Source organism: Phocoena sinus, chromosome 5 (genome assembly GCF_008692025.1).
Source record: "Phocoena sinus isolate mPhoSin1 chromosome 5, mPhoSin1.pri, whole genome shotgun sequence".
Taxonomy (NCBI): Eukaryota; Metazoa; Chordata; class Mammalia; order Artiodactyla; family Phocoenidae; genus Phocoena; species Phocoena sinus.
The window spans coordinates 77,047,381-77,069,563 of NC_045767.1; the positions used below are offsets into that span (position 1 = coordinate 77,047,381).

Sequence of the window (22,183 nt, forward strand, 5' to 3'; positions counted from 1 at the left end):
TTTTAGTTTTTAACTGATATTTTATTCTAAGTGTAAAATAAAGAAAATCATGATGAATAAGAATTTAGATGAATTCAGATGGTTCATGAAATCCCTGGAAATATCTTATTCTAAAAGAATTTTGAGACATACAATTAAGCCTAATGTAAAATAGGGTTATTTATGATAAGAGGACAGAAATGTTATATTAGAACTAGCAAAACTCTCTTAAAATTTTTTAAAATGTCAGTTTAGGGCAAATAATGTATTGAATATATTGTCCCCAAAAGGTAGTGTGAGTTTAACAAAGATTTGGGCAAGTTCATGGATTGTAGGTCTATAAAGAACTTTTCATGTAAACTGGGTTAGCTTAGGGTAGATTCCAGCATTTTGATATTGATGAAGGGCACCCATCTCTGTCATACCTGTAGACTAATTGACCCAGAATGGCAGTTCTTATCGCTGTTTAAGAACAACTTGAATGAAATAAGCAAGAATTATGTTGTGTATACTTGATACTACCCTATACAATAGTTGGTTTCTGGAAAAGAGAAATGAAGATTCAGTATAATGAACTAGGAAATAGTTAAGTCCTTTTGTTAACATCTAATTTTGTTCCTGTTTACTGGGGCTTAGTAAACTTGTGGGATTGTAAGTCAGATTGGTTGATTTCTACAGAATGGTTTTCTTTCACAACCCACTTAGACACTTACTTCACCTCAAGATGGGGGTCAATACAATGGCTTTTCTAACTGAATCATGCCTACAAATACGCAATATAGTAGAGATTCATTGCAAGTAACTTTGGGGAAGTATTAGTAGTATACAGAACTAATTGAAAAATTGTAAAGGAAAAACAATTAATTGCCCACGTTATGCTGAGTTAGGTTTCTTACATGGTGGTTCCAAAAAAGGGGTTATATGGTGTTAGGGATGTAACACAATATTTGTCTTCTCTGATTTTTTACTTGCTATTTATCTCTTCAGTTGTACCGATTAGAACGCTATGATGAATGCCTGGCTGTGTATAGAGATCTTGTCCGAAACTCTCAAGATGATTATGATGAGGAGAGAAAAACAAACCTTTCAGCAGTTGTTGCAGCTCAAAGTAACTGGGAAAAAGTGGTTCCAGTGAGTATCTCTGTGTACTTACACAGCCATGACATAATATTCCTGTCTAGCGTTTGACTGGTATTCTCTGTGACAGGAGAACTTGGGTCTCCAAGAAGGCACACACGAACTGTGCTACAATGCTGCATGTGCGCTGATAGGACAAGGCCAGCTGAACCAGGCAATGAAAATCCTGCAAAAAGCTGAAGGTTGGAAGTTTGTTAAAATGATATGTAAATGTAATGTGCATATAACTTTGCAAAGTATTTCCAAAAATTAAAAAGTTAAAAACTTTGGGAAGTTTTTAAATGGAAATTATTGATGCAGTGGAAATTTCTCAAAATCCATCTAGCCTTTCTCTTGGGTTCTTGACTCTTATCTCTTCTCTGTTACTATGTTATTCCTAAGCCAGTCTACTTGTCCATTTTCAGCCACACCAAACCTTAAGTTTGGGTTTTGAGGAGTAGGTTTTTGAACAACTTACTGTGAATGTTAAATGTAAATTAACTGAGTAAGCATTCGGTAAATATTATTATCATCATTATTATTGGTATTAAACAAGTATACAAATATAGTAACAATATGGTGTGCCCCATTTATGCATTGATAACACTATTCAAGCACATTTTAACTCCACTTAGTATGTTTCCATATACAATATCTGCATGCTTTGAAGCTCTTAAGTGAAAAAGAAAATAATTATTAGAGAACTTATGTCTGGTCTCAACTCCTGAAACATTTCGACTTTCTTCTCCATACATTTCCCTTGGAAGCTATAAAAGTGATGTTGTAGGGCTGCGATGAATGGTGGGAAGGAAAAATGGTGAAACAGGGTCTGTTTTATTCTTAAATATTGATGCTTAAAATAAGGGCAGAGGTTAGAGCATCATGAGGAGAAAAATATGTTTAATAATGATAATTTCTGGATCATACCCAGTATTGACAGTGGTATGGGAGGACATCCTCATATATTGCAGGTATGAATGTAAAAGTAGTAGAGGCTTTGCAGTGGGCAGTTTGGTGCTATAGCAGATTTTGAAATTTTCATACCCTTTGATCTAAGAATTTCATTTTTAGAAATTTAAGGAAATAAGGGAATAATTAGATAACATCCATACAGATATATATATATGAATTTAATTGAAGGGATGTTCATAAGAACAAAAATTTAGGAACATGAGTTTCTGTCCTATTAGAAGACTTTATTATAATCACAGAATAGATTACCATGCAGTCATTAACAATAATCATGTTAAAATAATGTAGATGTAATGTGTTATAACATAAAGATGTCCACAGTATATTAAATGGGGGAAGGGAGGTTTCAAAATAGTAGACTGTCCCACTTTCATTTAAAAATGTAACTGTGCATTTACATTAAAAAAAAAATAGCTGAAATGCTACAGTGGTTATCTTTAGGTGACAGGATTATTGTCCTTATTTTTATACTTCTCTATAATTGATTTTTTGCAATCAACATTTGTTACATTTATATATGTTAAATTCCCTTAAAAATTTTTTTTAACATAGGGATTACAAGTAAAAGAAAATGCCAAAGAGCTAGAGTAATCAAGGATTGATAATATTTATGTAATATATTTGATGTTAATGATAAATTCCAAATTTGCTTGTTATTAAAATTATCTTAAATCTTCTGCCTAAGAATTTAGTTCTTGTTCTTTGGAACATGAAAGAAACGAGAGTTACCCAGCAATGTTAATTTTAAAACCGTTTTCTCCTATAGATCTTTGCCGCCGTTCATTATCAGAAGACTCTGTAAGTATTCCACTGTGGTTAAACCCAGATTTTACACTTCTGCTAATATAAATTTGTAGGAGCCTTCTTTGTAGTATTTACTGACTTTTTGAAATGATATTGATTCATTAGATAAGAATCACAGAAACCCTCTTGACCAGTTATTTGATGGACTCTCTTAGGGTGAGAAATGACAATACAAAATTTTATATGCCTTATGCATTTCATTTTAAATTCATATAAATTCATTCTCCTGTTTTAGATATAGGGCTCAGGTCTTTGAGTAAGGTCCTATTCATAGGAATTCCATGCATATTCCTTACATAAACTATACATAATCCAACAGTCATGATCTCCAGGGTTTTTTTCTTAAGTATAACAATACTTTAAAGACAGTTGTGAATTAGTTTCATTACAGAGTCCTTTTTTTTTTTTTTTCTGCATTTTCTGGCTCATACCTAATTAGATAGTAATTTTCTTTAGGAACTCAACGTTTGTCAAATATTTCTGAGCATTCAACATAGTTTTCATCGAAGCAAGTCTCTTTTCTCATGCATAGTTCTTGTCTTACTACAATACTTAAGTTTTATCATTTCTTTATCAAACACAACTGGCATAATGGGATTGGAAACAAACAAGTCTGACCTGGTCAACATATGCTTACCAGGTGAGAGTAGGAGCGCCTGGTATGGCAAAAAAGAGCAGCCTCCTAGCCTTGAGCATTCACTCTACGTGGGCGTCAGTCAACCTCTCCAAAGGAATGGAAAATACAGATTGATCTGGGGTATCAGTTAAGAGAGCTGCTACTTTAATTACAGAATTAGTTTCAGCTTTTGAAGTTCTTTGTACAGTGATAGTTACTAGTTAGAATTTTGTAGTCTTTGGATTAGAATTATTTTAGAATTAAGAGTGAAGCATTTTGAAAATGTGTTTCTTATGAGAAAATTGTTTCCAGAATTTAGGGGTATTGTAAAAAGTTAAACTTGTATGCTCTTTTTCACATTTTTTTTTTTTTAGTCTTAACTTTTTAGAGAATAAAAATGATCAGTGAATGGTATTCCTGAACTTGTCACCATGTCCTTCCAGAATTTGTCTTTTTGCCATTCTCATTTAAGCTTCCCTCTTTTGGTAGCTATTCCTAAATTTTAACAAACTGACTTTACAGGAAAATTCCTGAAAATTGTATGTCTTCTTTAGGATGATATATCTTCTGAATGTTTGGATCACTTGGTTAATATGTGGATCAATTTGGAGAACTCACAGGAAAAAAAAATATTTCTTTTTCTGCTTAGGATGGGGCTGAAGAAGACCCACAGGCAGAACTGGCCATCATCCACGGGCAGATGGCCTATATTATGCAGCTTCAGGGTCATACAGAGGAGGCTTTGCAACTTTACAATCAGATAATAAAACTAAAGTAAGTGGGTTATTAAAATGAAGTGTCTTTTATAGGGTGTGAGTTTTCTTTTTAAAGGTTTATTCCTTTTTGACTGGTGCTTTTTGTTTGCAGACCAACAGATGTAGCACTGCTAGCTGTGATTGCAAATAACATCATTACAATTAACAAGGTATGGAATATCCAAGGTTTTCTTACACTATTTTTTGCTGGAAGCATATTACTCCAGCCTTGTTCTAGGATAAGTTTTTCCATGACAGAGTCCATTTGCAGCAAAATCACAATGGAGAGTTTTATTTAACTCTCATAATGATTCTGCAAGGTATATTCAAATAATAAAACTATTTTGTAGTTACATACCCTGGACTTTAAAATCTTACCCTTTTCCCATTGTTTTTTAAAATTATTATTCTATATAATTATAATATTAATATAATTATAATATTATTTCCCATTATTATCATTATATGGAGAATACTTATTAGAGAAATAAGTTGTTTGGACTTTGATTTCTTCATCTAGTAAGTCTGAATACGAGTTTTCCATATATAGTTTTTCTCTTTCCAGTGGTTTTTATTTTGGGGGAGAGGAGGCATGGGCAGGTTCTCTCTCTTTCTCTGCCCGCCCCCCCCGCCGCCCGCAAGCCCTGTGTAAACTATTACAAGCATGTATGTAAGCAATCCTAAAGAGTACTGTACTAGTCAAATTAACCACCTTTTGGAACATTGTTCTAATGGGAAGATATTTCAAGTTCAGATTTGAAATTCAAGTCAATAGAAAATTAGAAAAGTAACATTTAGGTTCTTTTGATAGGCTGTGTGATTTTCCAAGTGCCAGCTTATTTCATCCTCACAATTATCTTTTTAGGTGGCAGTACATGTCTCCAATTTATAGGAATGTAATCTGAAGCTAAAAGGAGTTAAGTGATTTGTATAAGATCACAGCCACTAAGAGGTAGAACTTGGATTCAGATTCTAGTCTGTGACTCCAGTGCACTCTCCTTTTAGGCCTGTGTGGTATCTCTCTCCCCCTATAGCAGAAATTCAGAGGGTTCTCAGATGTAGGATAATGGCATTAGGGGGGTAATAGATATAGGATGTTGTAGGGCATTGGCATGGTTTAGGTTTCCAAAAATTGATGCTGGCATTTGACTCTTAGCAGCAAGATGTACCTCCCTATGTTTATGAACAATTTGAAATGCCAGTGAGGACAAATTGTTTTTATCTGATATATAATTGTGGGGAGGAGGGTATGTGAAGTACTAAATATCTCAATCTAAATGTATTTACACACTGAATTTTTCTTCAGTTAACATTTATTTCTAATTTTTTATTCAGTATGGTGCTGGATGCAATAGGAAATGCAAAAATAAATATGAAACGTCATCTTAATCATTACATAGTATAAAAAAATTCTAGTGTTGAAAAAAATTGTGCACATTTAAATTTCTTGTTGTATACTTGTAACTACAGTATTTGGTGAAGGAAAATCTGGGTTGGCTAATTTGAGTAGAGCCTTGAAGGAGGGATATGGTTTGAAGGTTAAGCAACAGCATAAGCAAATGACTGGAGGGAAAGTGAGAGAGCAAAAGATATGAGGATACATACATGCTGGCTAGTTAAGAAAAAAAAAAGGTTACATTGAATAATAACCAAGGTGTGGGAGACCTTGAAAAATCAAAAATGTTAATAAGTGTCATGGTAGTAAAGTTTAAGAGAAGTCTGGCAGTGGCATGCATGGTGAGTTTAAGTACTAAAATAGTGACATAGGAGTACCAACTAGAAATATGGTTTCTTGAGGATTGATTTATATGAAAGCCAGTTTCTTGCTGTACATTTAAAATAATTTCACATTGGTTTGGAGCTTCACAGTAAAAAGCATAATTTATTTTAGATTTCTTCTTTGCCCCCTTTTAGTCTTTAAACTAGTAGAAGACATGGTTTAAAAAGCACAATGGTAACACATATTTGCAAATAATATTTAACAAAGTTAGAATACTGTGCACATAGTAGACACTTAGATGCCCTTTTTGTCCTTCTCAGGGTGCAGTGTGACTTAATTGTCTTCCATTCTTATTCCATTCCATTTGCTTATGTATGATAATATGTCAGAGAGGAATAAGTTACTTTCTTCATTTGTCATCTAAATTCTAAAGATAGTTTGTAGATATTACAGATTTAGGTATCGTTGTAGTCCTAATTTCCACTGTAAGATTTGTGTAGTCCCTTTGTACTTTTCATCAAAAAGCTAAAGAAAGCAATTAATAGTAGAAAGATAAAACCAAACCAAGAAACTGAGCCAAATTTATATGTACCTTAGGAGCATAGGCACCCCATCCAGGTAGGTGTATTATCTTCCAAGCTCTCTTGTTGTGTTTACATAAAATAACGAAATGAAAGAGGAATAAGGCCTTGGAGTGTTAAAAGAGTTGAAGTCTGAGATTGCTGTTAATGTTGAATGAACTTTTCTTTGTCAGGACCAAAATGTCTTTGACTCTAAGAAGAAGGTGAAATTAACCAATGCAGAAGGAGTGGAGTTTAAGCTTTCCAAGAAACAACTGCAAGCTATAGAATTTAACAAAGCTTTACTTGCTATGTACACAAACCAGGTAGGCAACAGACCTCTGGTTCCCCTGGCTAAACCTTTTGGAGTATGGCACATGAGGCATAATGGGTGTATCAGTCCAGTCTGTTTATATTTTTGCTTATATTTTGTCTTAGACTTATGTAGTCTTCAGAAGGTCATGTATCATAGATTTTATCTGTTAAGTAAGTAATTTGCCCAATTCTTTGTAAAGGTCTGCAGTGGTGACTTTTAAGAAGAAAACACTATTCACGGCTGTAAATGAGAAAATTCTCTCATTACCTTATTTCTGATTTCTCTGAATTAAAGGAAAAATCATCAAAGATGCTGATCATGATTATAAATGTAAGATCCATCTTTTTAGTTTGTGCATAATCACATCAAGTTATAAATAAGAAGGGCAGTTCTAACTCCAATATGTGTAAATTCTAATTAAATTATGATTTTGTACTCTTCTAGAGCAGAGGTTTTCAGTGGGGGACTGAGAGGCAGTAACATTTTCATTATTTAGAACTGAGTCAAGTTGTTCCTAAATACTGTAGCAAGAAATACCTATACGTTTTGTTGCTTTGAAGCAAAGGCTGACACTTGATGTGTTCTGGGTTTTTTTAAACAAAATTCTGCAATTTAAGCATCCAAATGAATGTTTAGGACTTATTCTTTCCTAAATGCTTTAAGAACTCATAGCTTACATTCAGTAAATGGAAATCTTTTTCTTTCAGGAAAAAATTGAGGGTACTGTAAACCACCTCTCTTACCCTAGGTAGTTCTTCACTTACTATTTTGTTTCAACTGGTTTCCTTCCACCTCCCCATCCTTTTTTTCTTTTTGGTCGTTCACTTAATTTTTGATTTAATTAACTAGCTTATTTTTGTGGGGGGGAAATACTGTCTTTTAGGCAGAACAGTGTCGCAAAATATCTGCCAGTTTACAGTCCCAAAGTCCTGAGCGTCTCCTTCCTGTGTTAATCCAAGCTGCCCAGCTCTGCCGTGAAAAGCAGCACACAAAAGCAATAGAGCTGCTTCAGGTAAAACAGTTACTTGCATTTTTAATGAGATGTCAGGTAGTTGTAGCCTTGTTTTATTTTCATTATTAGAATAATGTACAAGCTTGTAAATTTCATGGGAAAACTAATAGGTAATATACCACTATACACATGCCAGAGTGTCACTTTAGTTAATTCTTGGGCCGCAGGTTTGTTTTATATAAATTTGCATTAGTAAATGTTTGCTATAAACTCCGAAGAATGCTTTTCATTTGGAGATTGATGTAACACTAGTTAACGGTTTGTTTTAGACTTAAAATACCAGAACATGCTTAGCCCCTTTTTCAATAATGTATTTTCTAGTAAGTCCCAATCCAAAACCTCAAACAATTACAGAGATACTGACTTGGTTTTTAATTAAGCTAAACCAAACATTAAATCACATTCGAATTTCCTGAGAGTAGACTACATTGGAAAGTTGGACAGCATAAAATTAGGACCATCCTGAGGGGCAAAGTTGCCAAGCAGGGATCCTCAGTAAGGAGTCGTCTTTTTTTTTTTTTTTTTGAGTATCTTTCTTTAAAAAAAAAGAAAAAAATCTATGTAGTAATTTTAATTATTGTTTCTCTACTGGCGACTTCCTAGAGACTTGACATTATTGCAGTTTCTTTCAGAGCACAATTTTTTTTTTTTTTTTTTTGCGGTACGCGGGCCTCTCACTATTGTGGTCTCTCCCATTGCAGAGCACAGGCTCAGCAGTCATGGCTTAACAGGCCCAGCCACTCCGCAGCATGTGGAATCTTCCCAGACCAGGGCACGAACCCATATCCCCTGCATCGGCAGGCAGACTCTCAACCATTGCGCCACCAGGGAAGCCCTCACAGCACACTTTTAAGCAAAGTGGATGTCAAATAAAATTTTTCCAAATTTAAAATTTTGACCTGAAACCAGAAGTTTAATGTTTCAAAACTGGATTTAAAATTTAATGAGGGGACTTCCCTGGTGGCGCAGCAGTTAAGAATCCACCTGCCAGTGCAGGGACATGGGTTTGAGCCCTGGTCCGGGAAGATCCCACATGCTGTGGAGCAGCTAAGCCCGTGTGCCACAACTGCTGAGCCTGTGCTCTAGAGCCTGCAGGCCACAACTGCTGAGCCCACGTGCCTAGAGCCCATGCTCCGCGGCAGGAGAGGCCACCGCAGTGAGAGGCCCGTGCACCGCAGGGAAGAGTAGCCCCCGCTCGCCTCAACTGGAGAGAGCCCGCGCACAGCAACAAAGACCCAATGCAGTCATCAATTAATTAATTAATTAATTTTTAAAAAATTTAATGAGGCTGAAATAAGTAATTAGAATATGTGTGCTTAGTTGTGTAAATGTGATTTTTTTTTCCCAACTAAAAAAATTCTAGGAATTTGCAGATCAGCATCCAGAAAATGCTGCTGAAATTAAGCTGACCATGGCACAGCTGAAAATTTCCCAAGGTATTCATGATTATTTCATTATGATTAAAATAATCCTGTTAATGGAAACATATGATTGGAATGATTCTGAAATAATTGTGGACTATGTGATTTTTAAAAATTTTTGCATAATAGTGAAGCATAATGCTGTTTCAAATATGAAGCTAGATTTGTGAACTCCAACATATTTAGTAATGTTAGGAGGCCTTTTCTTGGGTTAATTCCTAACTTGTTAGAATGTTTCTCAATCCATGCTTTGAAAGTCTGTAGAAGCATAGAATTCCTCTGTTCTATACTTGAATTTCCTGTGTACGTCATGTGTAGAAATGCTTATATCTGTCACTTGGTAGTATTTGCATGAATTAAGAGTTACTTTGCTTCCTAGTTTTCAAAATTTCTTAGCCCTTTATTCTTCATTTATACTCTATAACCCATATCTTTGGTAGAGAAGAGGCAAGGAAGTTTAATGCGAACTTGTGCTTTTGAATCTTACAGAGAACTGACAGTTTTTTGTTTATAATTTTGAATCAGTGTTGAGTATCTAGGGCTGTGTTGTCCCTGTCTGGTAGCCACTATCCATATGTAGCTATTCTAAGTTTAAATTAAAATTAAATGGAATTTATTTTTTTAAAGATTTATTTATTATTTATTTTATTAATTTATTTATTTTTTGGCTGTGTTGGGTCTTAGTTGCAGCATGTGGGATCCTTCATTGCAGTGCACAGGCTCTTTGCTGTGGTACACAGGCTTCTCTTTAGTTGTGGTGTGAGGGTTTTTTCTCTTCTCTAGTTGTGGCACACAGGCTCCAATGCATGTGGGCTCTGAGTTGCGGCGTGCGGGTTCCAAAGGGTGTGGGCTCTGTAGTTTCCAGCACGCAGGCTCTCCAGATGAGGTGCGCAAGCTCAGTAGTTGTGGCGCATGGGCTTAGATGCCCTGCGGCATATGGGATCTTAGTTCCCTGACCAGGGATAGAACCCGGTCCCCTGCATTGCAAGGTGGATTTCTTACCATTGGACCACTAGGGAAGTCCCAAAATTAAACTAAATTTAAAATTCAGTTCCTCAGTTGTGCTGGCTACATTTCAGAAGTTTCATTGCCACATGTGTGTAGTTGGACAGCATAGATAGAGGATGTTTCCATCATCACAGAAAGTTCCATCAGACAACTCTGGTGTAGACCATACATTCTCAGTGGGGGTGATAATTGGTTTGGTGCACAGGATTGAAAAAAATCTTAGGTGTTGTGATGGCTAAAATGAAAAGTTCATGGGTAGAGGGGAGGGGAGTTGGCAATTAGGAAAAAACAATGTCTAAAAAGGCATCTCAGTGGGGTAGTAATGAAAATCAGGTTGAGACCTGATAGCTACCCTATTCTCACATTTGTTATCTTCCTCCTTTGTTTCTTTTTCCTTTTCCCACCTCTCTTCTTTTTCTTGCTTTCCTCTGTATCTTCTTTTCTCATCCAGTTTTCAGTTTATTTTTGTGAGGATTATTTATCATACTAATATTACTGAGAATGAGTCTGTTATGGTTATTGTTTTGTTTTGTCTTTAAAGACTTTGGAAGGTTTGTTATTGAGGTTTGCAATGAGTAGAAAATCAGACTTTAACATTGTAGGAAACTATCCACTGCACTCATATCTACAGTAACAATTTCAAGGCCTTTAGGGAAGGACTCCTACCTTTAAGTTACACTCTGAAAAGGGAGAAATAGAGCTCAATGGATTGGGAGCTGGGAGACTTCTTTTCTGGTAGCAGCTCTGCCATTAACTTTGTGGGCATAAGCAAGATATATTGTTTCTTTAGGATTTAATTTCCTTTGTTTGTAAAATGAATAAATAGAATACATTATTCCCAAGGTCCCAAAGCTTGAGTGTTTAGAGATGTTACAAAATATGACCCTTAAATTTTTTATCTTTTTTTTCCTCCATGAGATGCTTTCTTCAATGTGATGCTGATTTTGTTTTTATTCAATTAAGGTAATATTTCCAAAGCATGTTTGATATTGAGAAGCATAGAGGAGTTAAAGCATAAACCAGGCATGGTGAGTTTATAACTAAAATATTTTAAGACTGAAAAAGTAATGGAATTAATAGTTCATTGGTATGTCTGATATTTCTTTGTTTTCACTTTAATTTCTGCTTATTTCTTTATTCAAAATGTAGAAGTTGTAGTTAATAGCTTTCTGGTGTAAATTTAATTACATTTTATGCTCTGCTTTGCATTGATTTATTATTTAGTCAAATGTGTCAGGAACTGTTTAGGCCTTATATTACCACTTGAAAGCCAACCTTAAATATCCTAAGACATATATAGGGAATTTCTTAGCCTATTATTTTATCATGTCTTCAGTGTGATTTCTTTGAGTTAAAACAATTTGGTAATAATGGCCTATGAATTTAGTTTTTAGTTCTCTGATTATTCAAGCATCACAGGTCTAGATCACTAATATAGCTGTGAGCACATCTGTTTCGAAGTAAAAACATTCTGTAGTGGTGGTATGTACATTTATTGTACAGGGACTGTTTCATTTTCCAACACAGCTTGTTTACAAATGGCACTCAATAAATGTATAATAGTATTATGGTAGTGTTTTCTCTTTTGAAGAATCATACTTTAAGACTGGGCTGTGATTATGTTAGAATCAAATATAATATCTGGCTAACAATAATGTTTCATCTAGATTGTTGGATTTATTGGCATGAAAGTTGTTCAGATATTCCCTGTTTACCCTTTTAATATCTGTAGGACATTTTATTCCTATTATCTTTTTTTTCTAATTAGTCTAGCCAGAGGTTTGTTAATTTTATTGATTTTTCTCAATGATCTGGCTTTTTGTTTCTGTTTCCTTTTTGTCCTCATCTGCCTATGGCTCCTCCCCCTGTCACTCCACTCCAGTTACATGGGCCTCTTTGCTGTCCCTCCAGCACACTAGGCAAGCTTTCACTGGCTTCATGTAGTGGAGGCCACATGCAAATTTAGCCTCTCTAGTGTGTGTACCTCAGTGATCATATAAACTAATTTTCTAAGTGCTTCTTCTCAACTTCTGTATTTACCTTGTTGTGTACTGGTAGCAAACCATTTGTGAATGAGCTTTAGGGGAGGTATTTTTTTTTACAGATAATCACCTTTGTGTTTGGAAAACACCATTGTTGTTCATGGTATTTCTAGTTAGGCATTAGCAATTTTTATGATGAATTAGGTACTAGCACAGAGCCTAGCAACCTTTATTTCCTGTTTCTTTAACTTTATTCATTTTCAAAAAGTTTATTCTGAGAGAGAAGGAGGAATTCTGTTCACTAATTTATACCTTTGGCTGGGTAGGTGTCTGCATTAGTGACAATGTACAGCCATGAGGAAGATATTGACAGTGCAATTGAGGTCTTCACACAAGCTATCCAGTGGTATCAAAACCGTCAGGTAAAAGGATGGAGTAAAATTTTTTGAGGATAAGTTGCATAAGAATAAAAAGCTGCAGCAGTGAACTCAAAATTAAGAATTGAAATATTTCAACTCACTGTTTAAAAAATGGAATGCTGTTACACTGTCACTCAGTTTTTATGTATACAAGATCCAGATAATGTTATTAGAAGAAAGAAATGGCTACAAAAAAAAAAAAGCTCAGTTATATTTTCTGAAGCTCCTTCCTGAGTGTATGTATGTGTGTTTGTGTGTGTAATCTCAAGAAATAAGAATATTAATTGTATGTGCTTGTGTATAAGACAGCTCATCTTTAGTGGCTAGAGAGCCCATGAATGGTAGTACTTGGTAAAACAGCAGTACCTAGAATAATTGTGTATCTCTATCTAATAGGAACATCTGGAACGTTTTTTCCAGTATGGGTCTTTGCATAGGCAATATCCAACTTATAGATATATATACACACAGGGGGCATTAATACTGTTAGCACTATTAGCAGTGAAGAGATATCAGTGTTCTAGGAAGTATTGTGTCAAATTAATGTTTGAGAACGATAGTGATGTAACTTTAAGATTTGGTTATGCAATATTTCTAGTTGTAGACAAGACAGTCTAAATAGAGATGAGTTGTATACCAAATTCATAAATTGGTCTTCACTTGTACTAATTTGTCTTTCCCTCTGTGTGTGTGTGTGTGTGTGTGTGTGTGTGAATTTCTTTTTGTTGTTTCATGCATTCAGTAAAACTTAAGATGAGAAATCTAATGGATAGGTCCATTTTAAAGATATAATATAACTTCATTGACTTGCTAGATACTTAGCTTAAAACTTTTTTTCTTTCTTTATTGAATCTATAGCCCAAATCTCCTGCTCATTTGTCCTTGATAAGAGAAGCTGCAAACTTCAAACTCAAATATGGACGGAAGAAGGAGGCAATTAGTGACCTAGAACAGCTATGGAAGTAAGCTCTGAAAGGTGGAGGTGCAGAAATCCAAGTTTTATTTGATATGAGGGAGTTATTTTGCTTGTTTATGTTACTTTCTCCAGTTTTATAAACTGTTTAGTGACTTTCTTATTTCTTCTTTTAGACAAAATCCAAAAGATATTCACACCCTGGCACAGCTTATTTCTGCTTACTCACTTGTAGATCCTGAGAAGGCAAAAGCGTATCCTTTTGATTGTTCTAGACAGCTCCCAAGTAGTGCAATAAATCCCTTCCCTTACCTGTTTTGACCAGGGCTTTTTTGTTACAAATTTCAACAAACAAACCCCTCCTCTAACTAGTAAAAGCAAAAATGAGAATTTATTGATCAATGTGCCTGAAAAATACAGTGATAGATCCAAACATATATATGTATATATATTGTGTTCCTGAACTCTTGTTCTATCCCAGCCTTAGTAAACACTTGCCTTCATCAGATAGTATGTCTCTAAAAGTAGATGTTGAGGCTCTTGAAAATTCTCCTGGTGCTACGTACATTCGGAAGAAGGGTGGAAAAGTTGCTGGAGATAGTCAACCAAAGGAGCAAGGGTAATGTTTTTCATTGTAACATTCACTAATGCTGATTTTAAGTTATATAAGGAATAAAAAATGCACTCTTGTAAAAATTCCATGTGAATAAAGTTTAAGTCCACTTTGTTTCTTTTCTCTTCTCTTGTGCTGTGCCCAGCTTTTTGTCCTTGTTTCCCCTCCTCCTCCCCACCCACAATTTACCTCTGATACTGATTTAGTGTGTTTACTTCCAGATCTTTTTCTTTGTGTTTGCACACAGAGCTGATGTAGAAATACTTTTCTTAGATTAGATTTTTTTTTTTTTTTGGTACACGGGCCTCGCACTGTTGTGGCCTCTCCCGTTGAGGAGCACAGGCTCCGGACGCACAGGCTCAGCGGCCATGGCTCACGGGCCCAGCCACTCCGCGGCATGTGGGATCTTCCCAGACCGGGGCACAAACCCGTGTCCCCTGCATCAGCAGGCGGACTCTCAACCACTGCGCCACCAGGGAAGCCCTAGATTTTTTTTTATAGAAATGGGATTATATTGTATTTAACTGTCTTTGAATTTTCTTTCATTTAATAAGTCTTAGAGATTTTTCCATATTCTCAATGTAGACATATTTTATTCTTTTTATGCATAGTATTCCATAGGCTGGATGTGTCTTACTTTATTTACCTGTGAGATATTGATGTACATTTAGTACATCATTTAGAATTCTAGACCAAATTTCAGATAAGGTTTATTTTGCTGATTTGGAGGAAAGTTAGCCAGCTTCAATAACTTACAAGAAGTCAAATTTCAATTCTTTTCTTGTTCTCGTACATTGTCATCTCAAAAATAGCAGAGGCCTACTAAATAAACTGTTTTAAGATTCTGTTTTTCACTCAGGATGAATAGAGAATGGAAGAGATATAGCACTTCCCCAGTTTTGTGACTTTCATAATTTTTCAGTTTTCTCTTTTTTTTGAATGACTTTTGAAACCTGATTTTTCGTAATTAAAAATATATATATATCAGCAACAGTATATGATTGACTTCATTATGAACTCTGTGTTTGTTAAAAAGGTATTACCATCCTCATAATAGATTTTTAAAAGTTGAATAAGAAATTGCAGTCTCAGAGATATTGCATTGTTCCAAATTTCATTTTATCATGATCCCAATTGCAAGCCTTATCAAGAACTCCAAAATAACGAATTCAAGCCAGGTCTTAGGAGATTTTCATACAATGTGTATTTAAATATTTTCAGTATTTTTTTTTTCCTTTTCCAAAACAGGGTTGGGTAATTAGTAAGAACATACAGTTCTTTTCTAATCCTTTAATCATCTTTATCTTTTCCATTAGACAATTATTAAGATGTACATTGACTTTAAAGCTTCTCAGTTTCAGCACAGTATTTTCATTCGGCATTATTAATGTCTTTCATTTTATGTTGACTTTTGGATACCTAAAAAGGTGTAGTTTCTTTTGAAGTTAACACTACGTTGGTGACGAAAGTAAATCATTGTCCTTACCCTGAAAAGAACTTCAGTCTAGCAGAAGGAAATATACTTAAGCAGTAATTGAAATAAAGGTTGCACGTGCTGTGATTGTGCAAGCATAGAGGAGTACACCAGAGGAATAGTCAATCCTTCCTGGGGACGGTGGGAGGGAGGATAGGAGAGGCTTCATGGAAGAGGTGACTGTGTTGACTCTGGAGGAAGACGAGGATGAGATGGGCAAAATGTGAGCAAAGGCAAAGAAGTAAGAAATGGCAGAGAGTCTTAGGAAATTGCAGATATGGCTGTGTAGTATGATTTGTAGGGAGACAATTCAGAAGACTGTTGCATAGTCTGAGTGAGAGATGAAGCTCTAAAGTAAGATGCTGTATGTTGCATTTCTTATTCTTCGGGGTACCCTAAAAGAACTTTCACAATTGAATGACTTGGTAGCATGAAATTTGGGCAGACATTGTTGCTGTCTTATCTTTTTAGTTCACTGTTTCATAGTTCCCGTAGAGGTATATCCAACATGAGTGTGTCCAGAGGGATTTTTTTAATGTCTTCCTCTTTTCTACTGTAGCTGTCAGAGTATAGCTGTCAGAGTACTTAATAGTTATTTTGAAGTATTCCCCTGACTTTTTATGCTCTTTAAATACCTTTATTTATTTTTTGGCAGTGTACTTAATAAAGATTTTACTTACTTAAAAAATTCAATAAACTCACAGGGTTCAAAGCCTGAAAGATTAAAAACGTACAGTCTTCCTCCCACCCCTGTCTGCCCTCTTCCCACTCAAGGCCACAACCAATGTTACTTGTCTTGCATATCCTCCCAGAAATATTCTTTGCATGTATGATACCTTTATATGTTCTTCCGGGAAAGAGTTTAAATTATCTGTTTTCTAGTTTTGCCAAATACAAGGTAACTTAGCATAGAACTATAGATTTTTATGCTTGTACAGATTTCTTACCTTTTTACATAGACTTAATATGTGCCAGTGTAAATGGTATCTATTTTCTGAAAACAGTTGTCACCCCTCTTTTCTAAAGCACCTTCCAAAAAGTAACGGTGTTTGAAGCTTGATTAAATTTAACCTGAATTAATATCCCAACTGGTTTATTAGCTTTGGTGAGGTGACGCCAAATCTTAAACACATTTATGACAAAGTACCCAGCTCACTCTTTTGCACATGCTTAATGCTCTATAAATATTTTATCACAATGATGATAATGATTTTTCTTCTCTTTGTAGACAGGGAGATTTGAAAAAAAAGAAGAAAAAAAAGAAGGGTAAGGCTTTTTTTTTAATCTTTAGATTTCTTTCTATAAGGTAAAAGTTTGAGTTTGGCCTTACATAGAAATCTTCAGACATAAACTCTCATATCTTTGAAACTGAGTTTTGTCTTGACTATAGCTAACATTTACTTAAATTTATAACTTTAAAGAGTGCAATTCTGAAGTTTATGAGTGCCTGAATTCAAATTGTTGCTCTAGTAACATTGCTCTTTGTCACTGTGACTGTGAACAGGTTAACATACCTTCCTGAGTTTTTCATCTGTAAGATGGAATATGATAGTATATACCTCATAGGATTAAATAAGATACTACATGTAGAGCTCTTAGAACAGTGCCTGGCACACAGTAAGCTCTTCTACATTAGAGTGCTTTTGGCTACAAGTACCGTAGAACTCCGTGAAACTGGCTTAATAAAATTTACTGTTTATGAAATTGGCAGTGTAGAGGAAGGTTATATCAGGGTTAGTTTATCCAGTAGTTGTATCTCTTTGTTCTCCTGTACACAAAAATGAATCCCACTAGAGTAATCAGATGTTTGTTGGAAACAGAGCCATATACTTGTTATTTATATCCAGCAGGATGTAAAGAGAGCCTCTGCATTTGGCAAGTCTTTCCCATTAACCTGATTGGGCCAATATAGGTCAGTGTCCAGCCCTGAACCATTAACCAGAGGAATGCCATGCATTGATTGGCTTACCTATTTTAATCCATGGCAAGAGAGGGTGGAATTACCATGCTTGGCTTCAACTAGTCAGAGGATATCCCTGGAGCCACCTACCTGTTCCCGAGTCTTTGGGAAATCTGTGGTAGAAATCAGTTTGCTTCTTGATTTTGCTTACTGCAAAATCAAGGATTCAGGTTTCCCAAATCTGCTAAATTTATTACCACTCCTCCATCTGTTTTCCAGCTTCTAGAATTTTACTGAAAATATCTTTTCTACTATTCTTCCTTTTAATGGGTTTATTACTATTTTAGTGGAGTTTTGGATAGTGCAGAAGCCAGTGTTGCATTCACTCCACTGTCTTTACCTACAAGTCTTACTAGTTCTTTACTTTTATCACTGTACTTGGAAATTGGTAAAAACTAAAGTATTTGTTTCATGTTGTTTTATTTATTAGTAATACTGCAAGGAAATAGCTGATAACTGTAGGTATCAGTAACCTCCAGTTTCAGTTTTTCTGTTTTCGTGGTTTCCAGATGAGTATTTTTTTTAATTTACAAGAGATATGTTCATTATAAAAACAAAAGAAAAAACAAAGGTAAGAGACTTCTGTCATTATAGAATGGCTTAAAGAATGGAAAATTCCCTACCCCAAATTCATTCTCCCAGAGATAATTACTTAACTTTTTTTGTATATATAAACACATTTACATGCTCAATTAATATTTTTACAAAACTGATATAAACAAATCAGGATAATTTGTTTTAATCTTCTACTTTAGACTATATTGTGCAGACATTTTTCCAAATTATTAAATATAGATGTATTTCATTTTTAACTCAGTTTTATAGCTTGGTATAGTGTGAGGATCATATATTTAATCATTCTCTTATTGATAGACATTTTAAGTTAATTTGCTGTTTTCAAGAATATGACAGAGAGTATTCTTACACATATATAGCTTTGTGACTTAGGAGTTTCTGCAAGATAAATTTCTAAAAGTATAAATTTTGACTGGTACTGCCAATTATTTGCTCTCTACAGAGGCTATACTAGTATATACTTCTGCCATAGTGTTTGAGAGTTGCCCACTATCTCACAAACACTGCATATTACACTTTTTAATATAGAATTTTTTATCCTTTAATTTTGTTTTTTTTGGGGCCACGCTGCACAGCTTATGGGATCTCAGTTCCCTGACCAAGGATTGAACCTGGGCCACGGCAGTGAAAGCCTGGAATCCTAACCACTAGGCCACCAGGGAACTCCCCTATCCTTATTATTTTTAATTAGTGAGGTCATGCATCTTTTCACATAGTTAATGACTTTTATTTCTCTTGGCTTACTCTAATTACAGCTATGCCCATTTTCTTTACATGATTTGCCTACTGATTATCAAGAACTCATTCTATATTAAGAATATTAATTCACTCTGTTACATAGTACGCAAATGTTTTCTTGTTTTGTTATTTCTCTTAAAAATTATCTTTTACCAAATGAAAATTTAAACTTTTTTATACAGATACATCTATGAAATCTTTTTATGCCTTCTGAATTTTGTGTCATGCTTAGAAATAAGTCCTTTTTCCGCTGCTAGATTATACAAATAAAACTTTCTCAGATAAGTTTATTTCAGTTTTAATGTTATTTATTCCCAGGTTTGGACACAGTGCTTAAACAAACTATCTCGAAAACATTATGGACAGAGCTCTCATTTCTTTATCAATTAATTGTTAAACAGGAAAACTGCCTAAAAATTATGACCCAAAAGTGACACCAGATCCAGAAAGATGGCTACCAATGCGTGAACGTTCTTACTACCGAGGAAGAAAGAAGGGTAAAAAGAAGGATCAGATTGGAAAAGGGACCCAGGGAGCAACTGTAGGAGCTTCATCTGAATTGTAAGTCATTGCTTCCCAATCTTCAGGGCATAGGTTGCTTCTTTCTGAGATTGACTCAGGGTCATCATTAAGAATTTTTGAATTATGTTTACAGTATGAGAAGTATAGTCACATATCTTTAATAAATGTTTTGTAATATGCTTATGTAAAGGAAAGAAAACATGCTGTTTCTGGCTTGGTTGTATTGTAAATACTAGAATTGTAGGATTGTATTGCAGATGTTAGGATTACAGTACCTTCAAAAGGAAACTATATACACTGAGTAATTCAACTAACTAAATATCTAGAGAAACAGATATAAATAAATAATTTGACTAGAAAGCAGAATTTAAAATGTTACTAAATCAGTTATTTCTACATGGAAGGATTATAGGTCGTTAAAAGTTTTTTTTTTCTTTATTTTCTAAGCTTTCTGAAAATTGACATGTACCATCAATTACATTTTTAAAAATTATAATGCAGTAAAAATTTTATTCAAAAGAAAAATGGATAGGGAGTTGGGGAACGCACCTTAAAAGAAAATATGTGTGGGAACTTCCGCGCAGTCCAGTGGTTAAGACTCCGAGCTCGGAGGCACTGCAGGGGGCACGGGTTCCATCCCTGGTCTGGGAACCAAGATCACATGTGCCAACCCTGATCGGGGAACCAAGATCCCGCATGCCATGTGGCGCGGCCAAAAAAGAAAGAAAGGAAGAAAAAGAAAATGTGTGTGGGAGATTGTGAGAGGTGGAAAGTGAAATCCATGTACATACATTTTTATAGCCTTTTCCTTTGTTGAATATATGAATGACCAACACTTTCCTGATCTGATGATTTCAGGGATGCCAGTAAAACTGTGAGCAGCCCACCCACCTCCCCACGACCTGGCAGCGCAGCAACAGCATCTACATCTACAAGTAATATCATACCCCCAAGACACCAGAAACCTGCAGGGGCTCCAGCAACAAAAAAGAAACAGCAACAGAAAAAGAAGAAAGGTGGAAAAGGTGGCTGGTGATTAGAACATTCTTTTTGTAGGCTATTTTTAAACTAGTCTCAGTGACACTGGGAACATAATAAAGGTAACACAGCAAGAAGCACAGAGCTGCTCCCTCTCCCATCCCCACATTTTCATAAAATTATTTTCTTGTTCATCAAACAGAAAAGCATCTTCCTCAAACTCTGCCCAGTCAGACTTGGCCTACTTGTACCACCTTGCTTTGCACAGATGAGGAGGAGTCAGAATAGTTGGGCATTTACCCACTTTGATATCTGTCACATCCTTTCTCTTTGTATGCTGATCTGCTGTTTTTTTCAATTTCACAAAGAAAGCATGTTATCCAAGGTTTCCTAGGATATAAACAGAAACTACTTCTGTTTCAACTAGAGTGCAAAGATATTTGTTCTATCAAGTCCCACTTTAAATTATGTCTTAGGAGGCCTTAGGAGACTGAAAGTGGAGTCTTCTGAGCATTCTAAATATCTGCTTAGAAATAGCATGTAATGAAAAGGGACCTTATTAATACACTGGTATTTTTCAGTTCACTACATGAGTGGCCACAGGAAAACTAAATTAAATGTCTTGATTATTCTGACTGTAAATTCTCTGCCATGTGATACTGGAATATGGGATGCTATATATATATATATAGTAATGAAAAGTATGTGTATGTATATACATATATACACATGTATATAAATTAGGACTTTTTTGTGCCCCCATGTCATTTTCAAATTATGATAACATTATGCTGATTTAGCACTATTAAAGATCTCAAGGGAAAGACATCAATGTTGCAAGAAGTTGACTCTTAGACCCAGTGTTCTGAGGTCAGATGGATTTGATAGAAATCAGAAAGATTTAAACAGCCCCTATCAAGAGCATGAACATTGACTTCCTACATAGAGAGGAGGTTAATACCAGAGTTCAGGAGTAGGCAGTATTAAAGCTTAACAAAACTGTTGGCCCAATTGATAGGTCTCAAATGATTCCTCTTTCTAGTTGGGGGTATGCCCATTCACTACCCTTCTCAAAGTAATGAAGTACTGTAGTCAGTGTGTGGTATCAGTGTCGCTCTGTTCTTGCCTTGCTTACGAGTCACCTTCCCATTGAACAGGTGTGACAGACACACTGGGATGCCTACACTTGTTAGTATTCCTTTTATGCTGCCCAAGATAGCATTCAGTTTAGACTTACGAGTATTTCCTTGTGATCATATTGCTCTGTCCTTGTTAATAAAGTGCTGCTGTGTTTGACTCTGAACATATCTACTGAAACTTCTTCAAAGAGTTTTTTAAAAGGCTTTCCTCCTTTACAAGAGTAAGAAATGTGGTGCTGCCTTTCTGTTTAACATAAACTGTGGTAGCATCTAAACAAGAGACCTTCATATATGAATGATTTATTATGGCATTATACTTTTTGAGCTCTCAGAACAGTCTTTTGGTAAGTGACAGATATTTATTCCTTCTGAATATAAACCCCATTACAAAAATAATTGTTAGTAAATTTATGATTTTAGGATTCCATTAAATTTCTGTGGTGAAGGATAATCATTTTTTAGGTTAACTAAGCCACAGAATTTTGGTGAAAATTATCCGCCAATGAAAATTTTGACCCAAGGCACACAGAGAAATTTATAGTTCTCTAAGTCATTGTAATTGCCAGTCGTTATTATCAGTCATTATTAAG

General features: G+C 35.1%; 1 protein-coding gene across 1 annotated transcript in view; it reads left to right on the forward strand.

The window, feature by feature from the left end:
* SRP72 (signal recognition particle 72) overlaps window positions 1-21,761 on the forward strand; it is a 30,135-nt gene extending 8,374 nt beyond the window's left edge. Inside the window, exons 6-21 of the mRNA XM_032631981.1 lie at window positions 967-1,110; window positions 1,187-1,298; window positions 2,834-2,865; window positions 4,137-4,261; window positions 4,355-4,412; window positions 6,717-6,848; window positions 7,722-7,850; window positions 9,214-9,286; window positions 11,243-11,307; window positions 12,588-12,683; window positions 13,539-13,642; window positions 13,770-13,847; window positions 14,075-14,212; window positions 16,909-16,946; window positions 19,356-19,515; window positions 20,335-21,761. Of these exons, the coding sequence (XP_032487872.1) occupies window positions 967-1,110; window positions 1,187-1,298; window positions 2,834-2,865; window positions 4,137-4,261; window positions 4,355-4,412; window positions 6,717-6,848; window positions 7,722-7,850; window positions 9,214-9,286; window positions 11,243-11,307; window positions 12,588-12,683; window positions 13,539-13,642; window positions 13,770-13,847; window positions 14,075-14,212; window positions 16,909-16,946; window positions 19,356-19,515; window positions 20,335-20,512 (1,662 nt within the window). The 3' untranslated portion in view covers window positions 20,513-21,761. The remainder of the gene's footprint in view (window positions 1-966; window positions 1,111-1,186; window positions 1,299-2,833; window positions 2,866-4,136; window positions 4,262-4,354; window positions 4,413-6,716; window positions 6,849-7,721; window positions 7,851-9,213; window positions 9,287-11,242; window positions 11,308-12,587; window positions 12,684-13,538; window positions 13,643-13,769; window positions 13,848-14,074; window positions 14,213-16,908; window positions 16,947-19,355; window positions 19,516-20,334) is intronic.
* The last annotated feature ends 422 nt before the right edge of the window (window positions 21,762-22,183 follow it).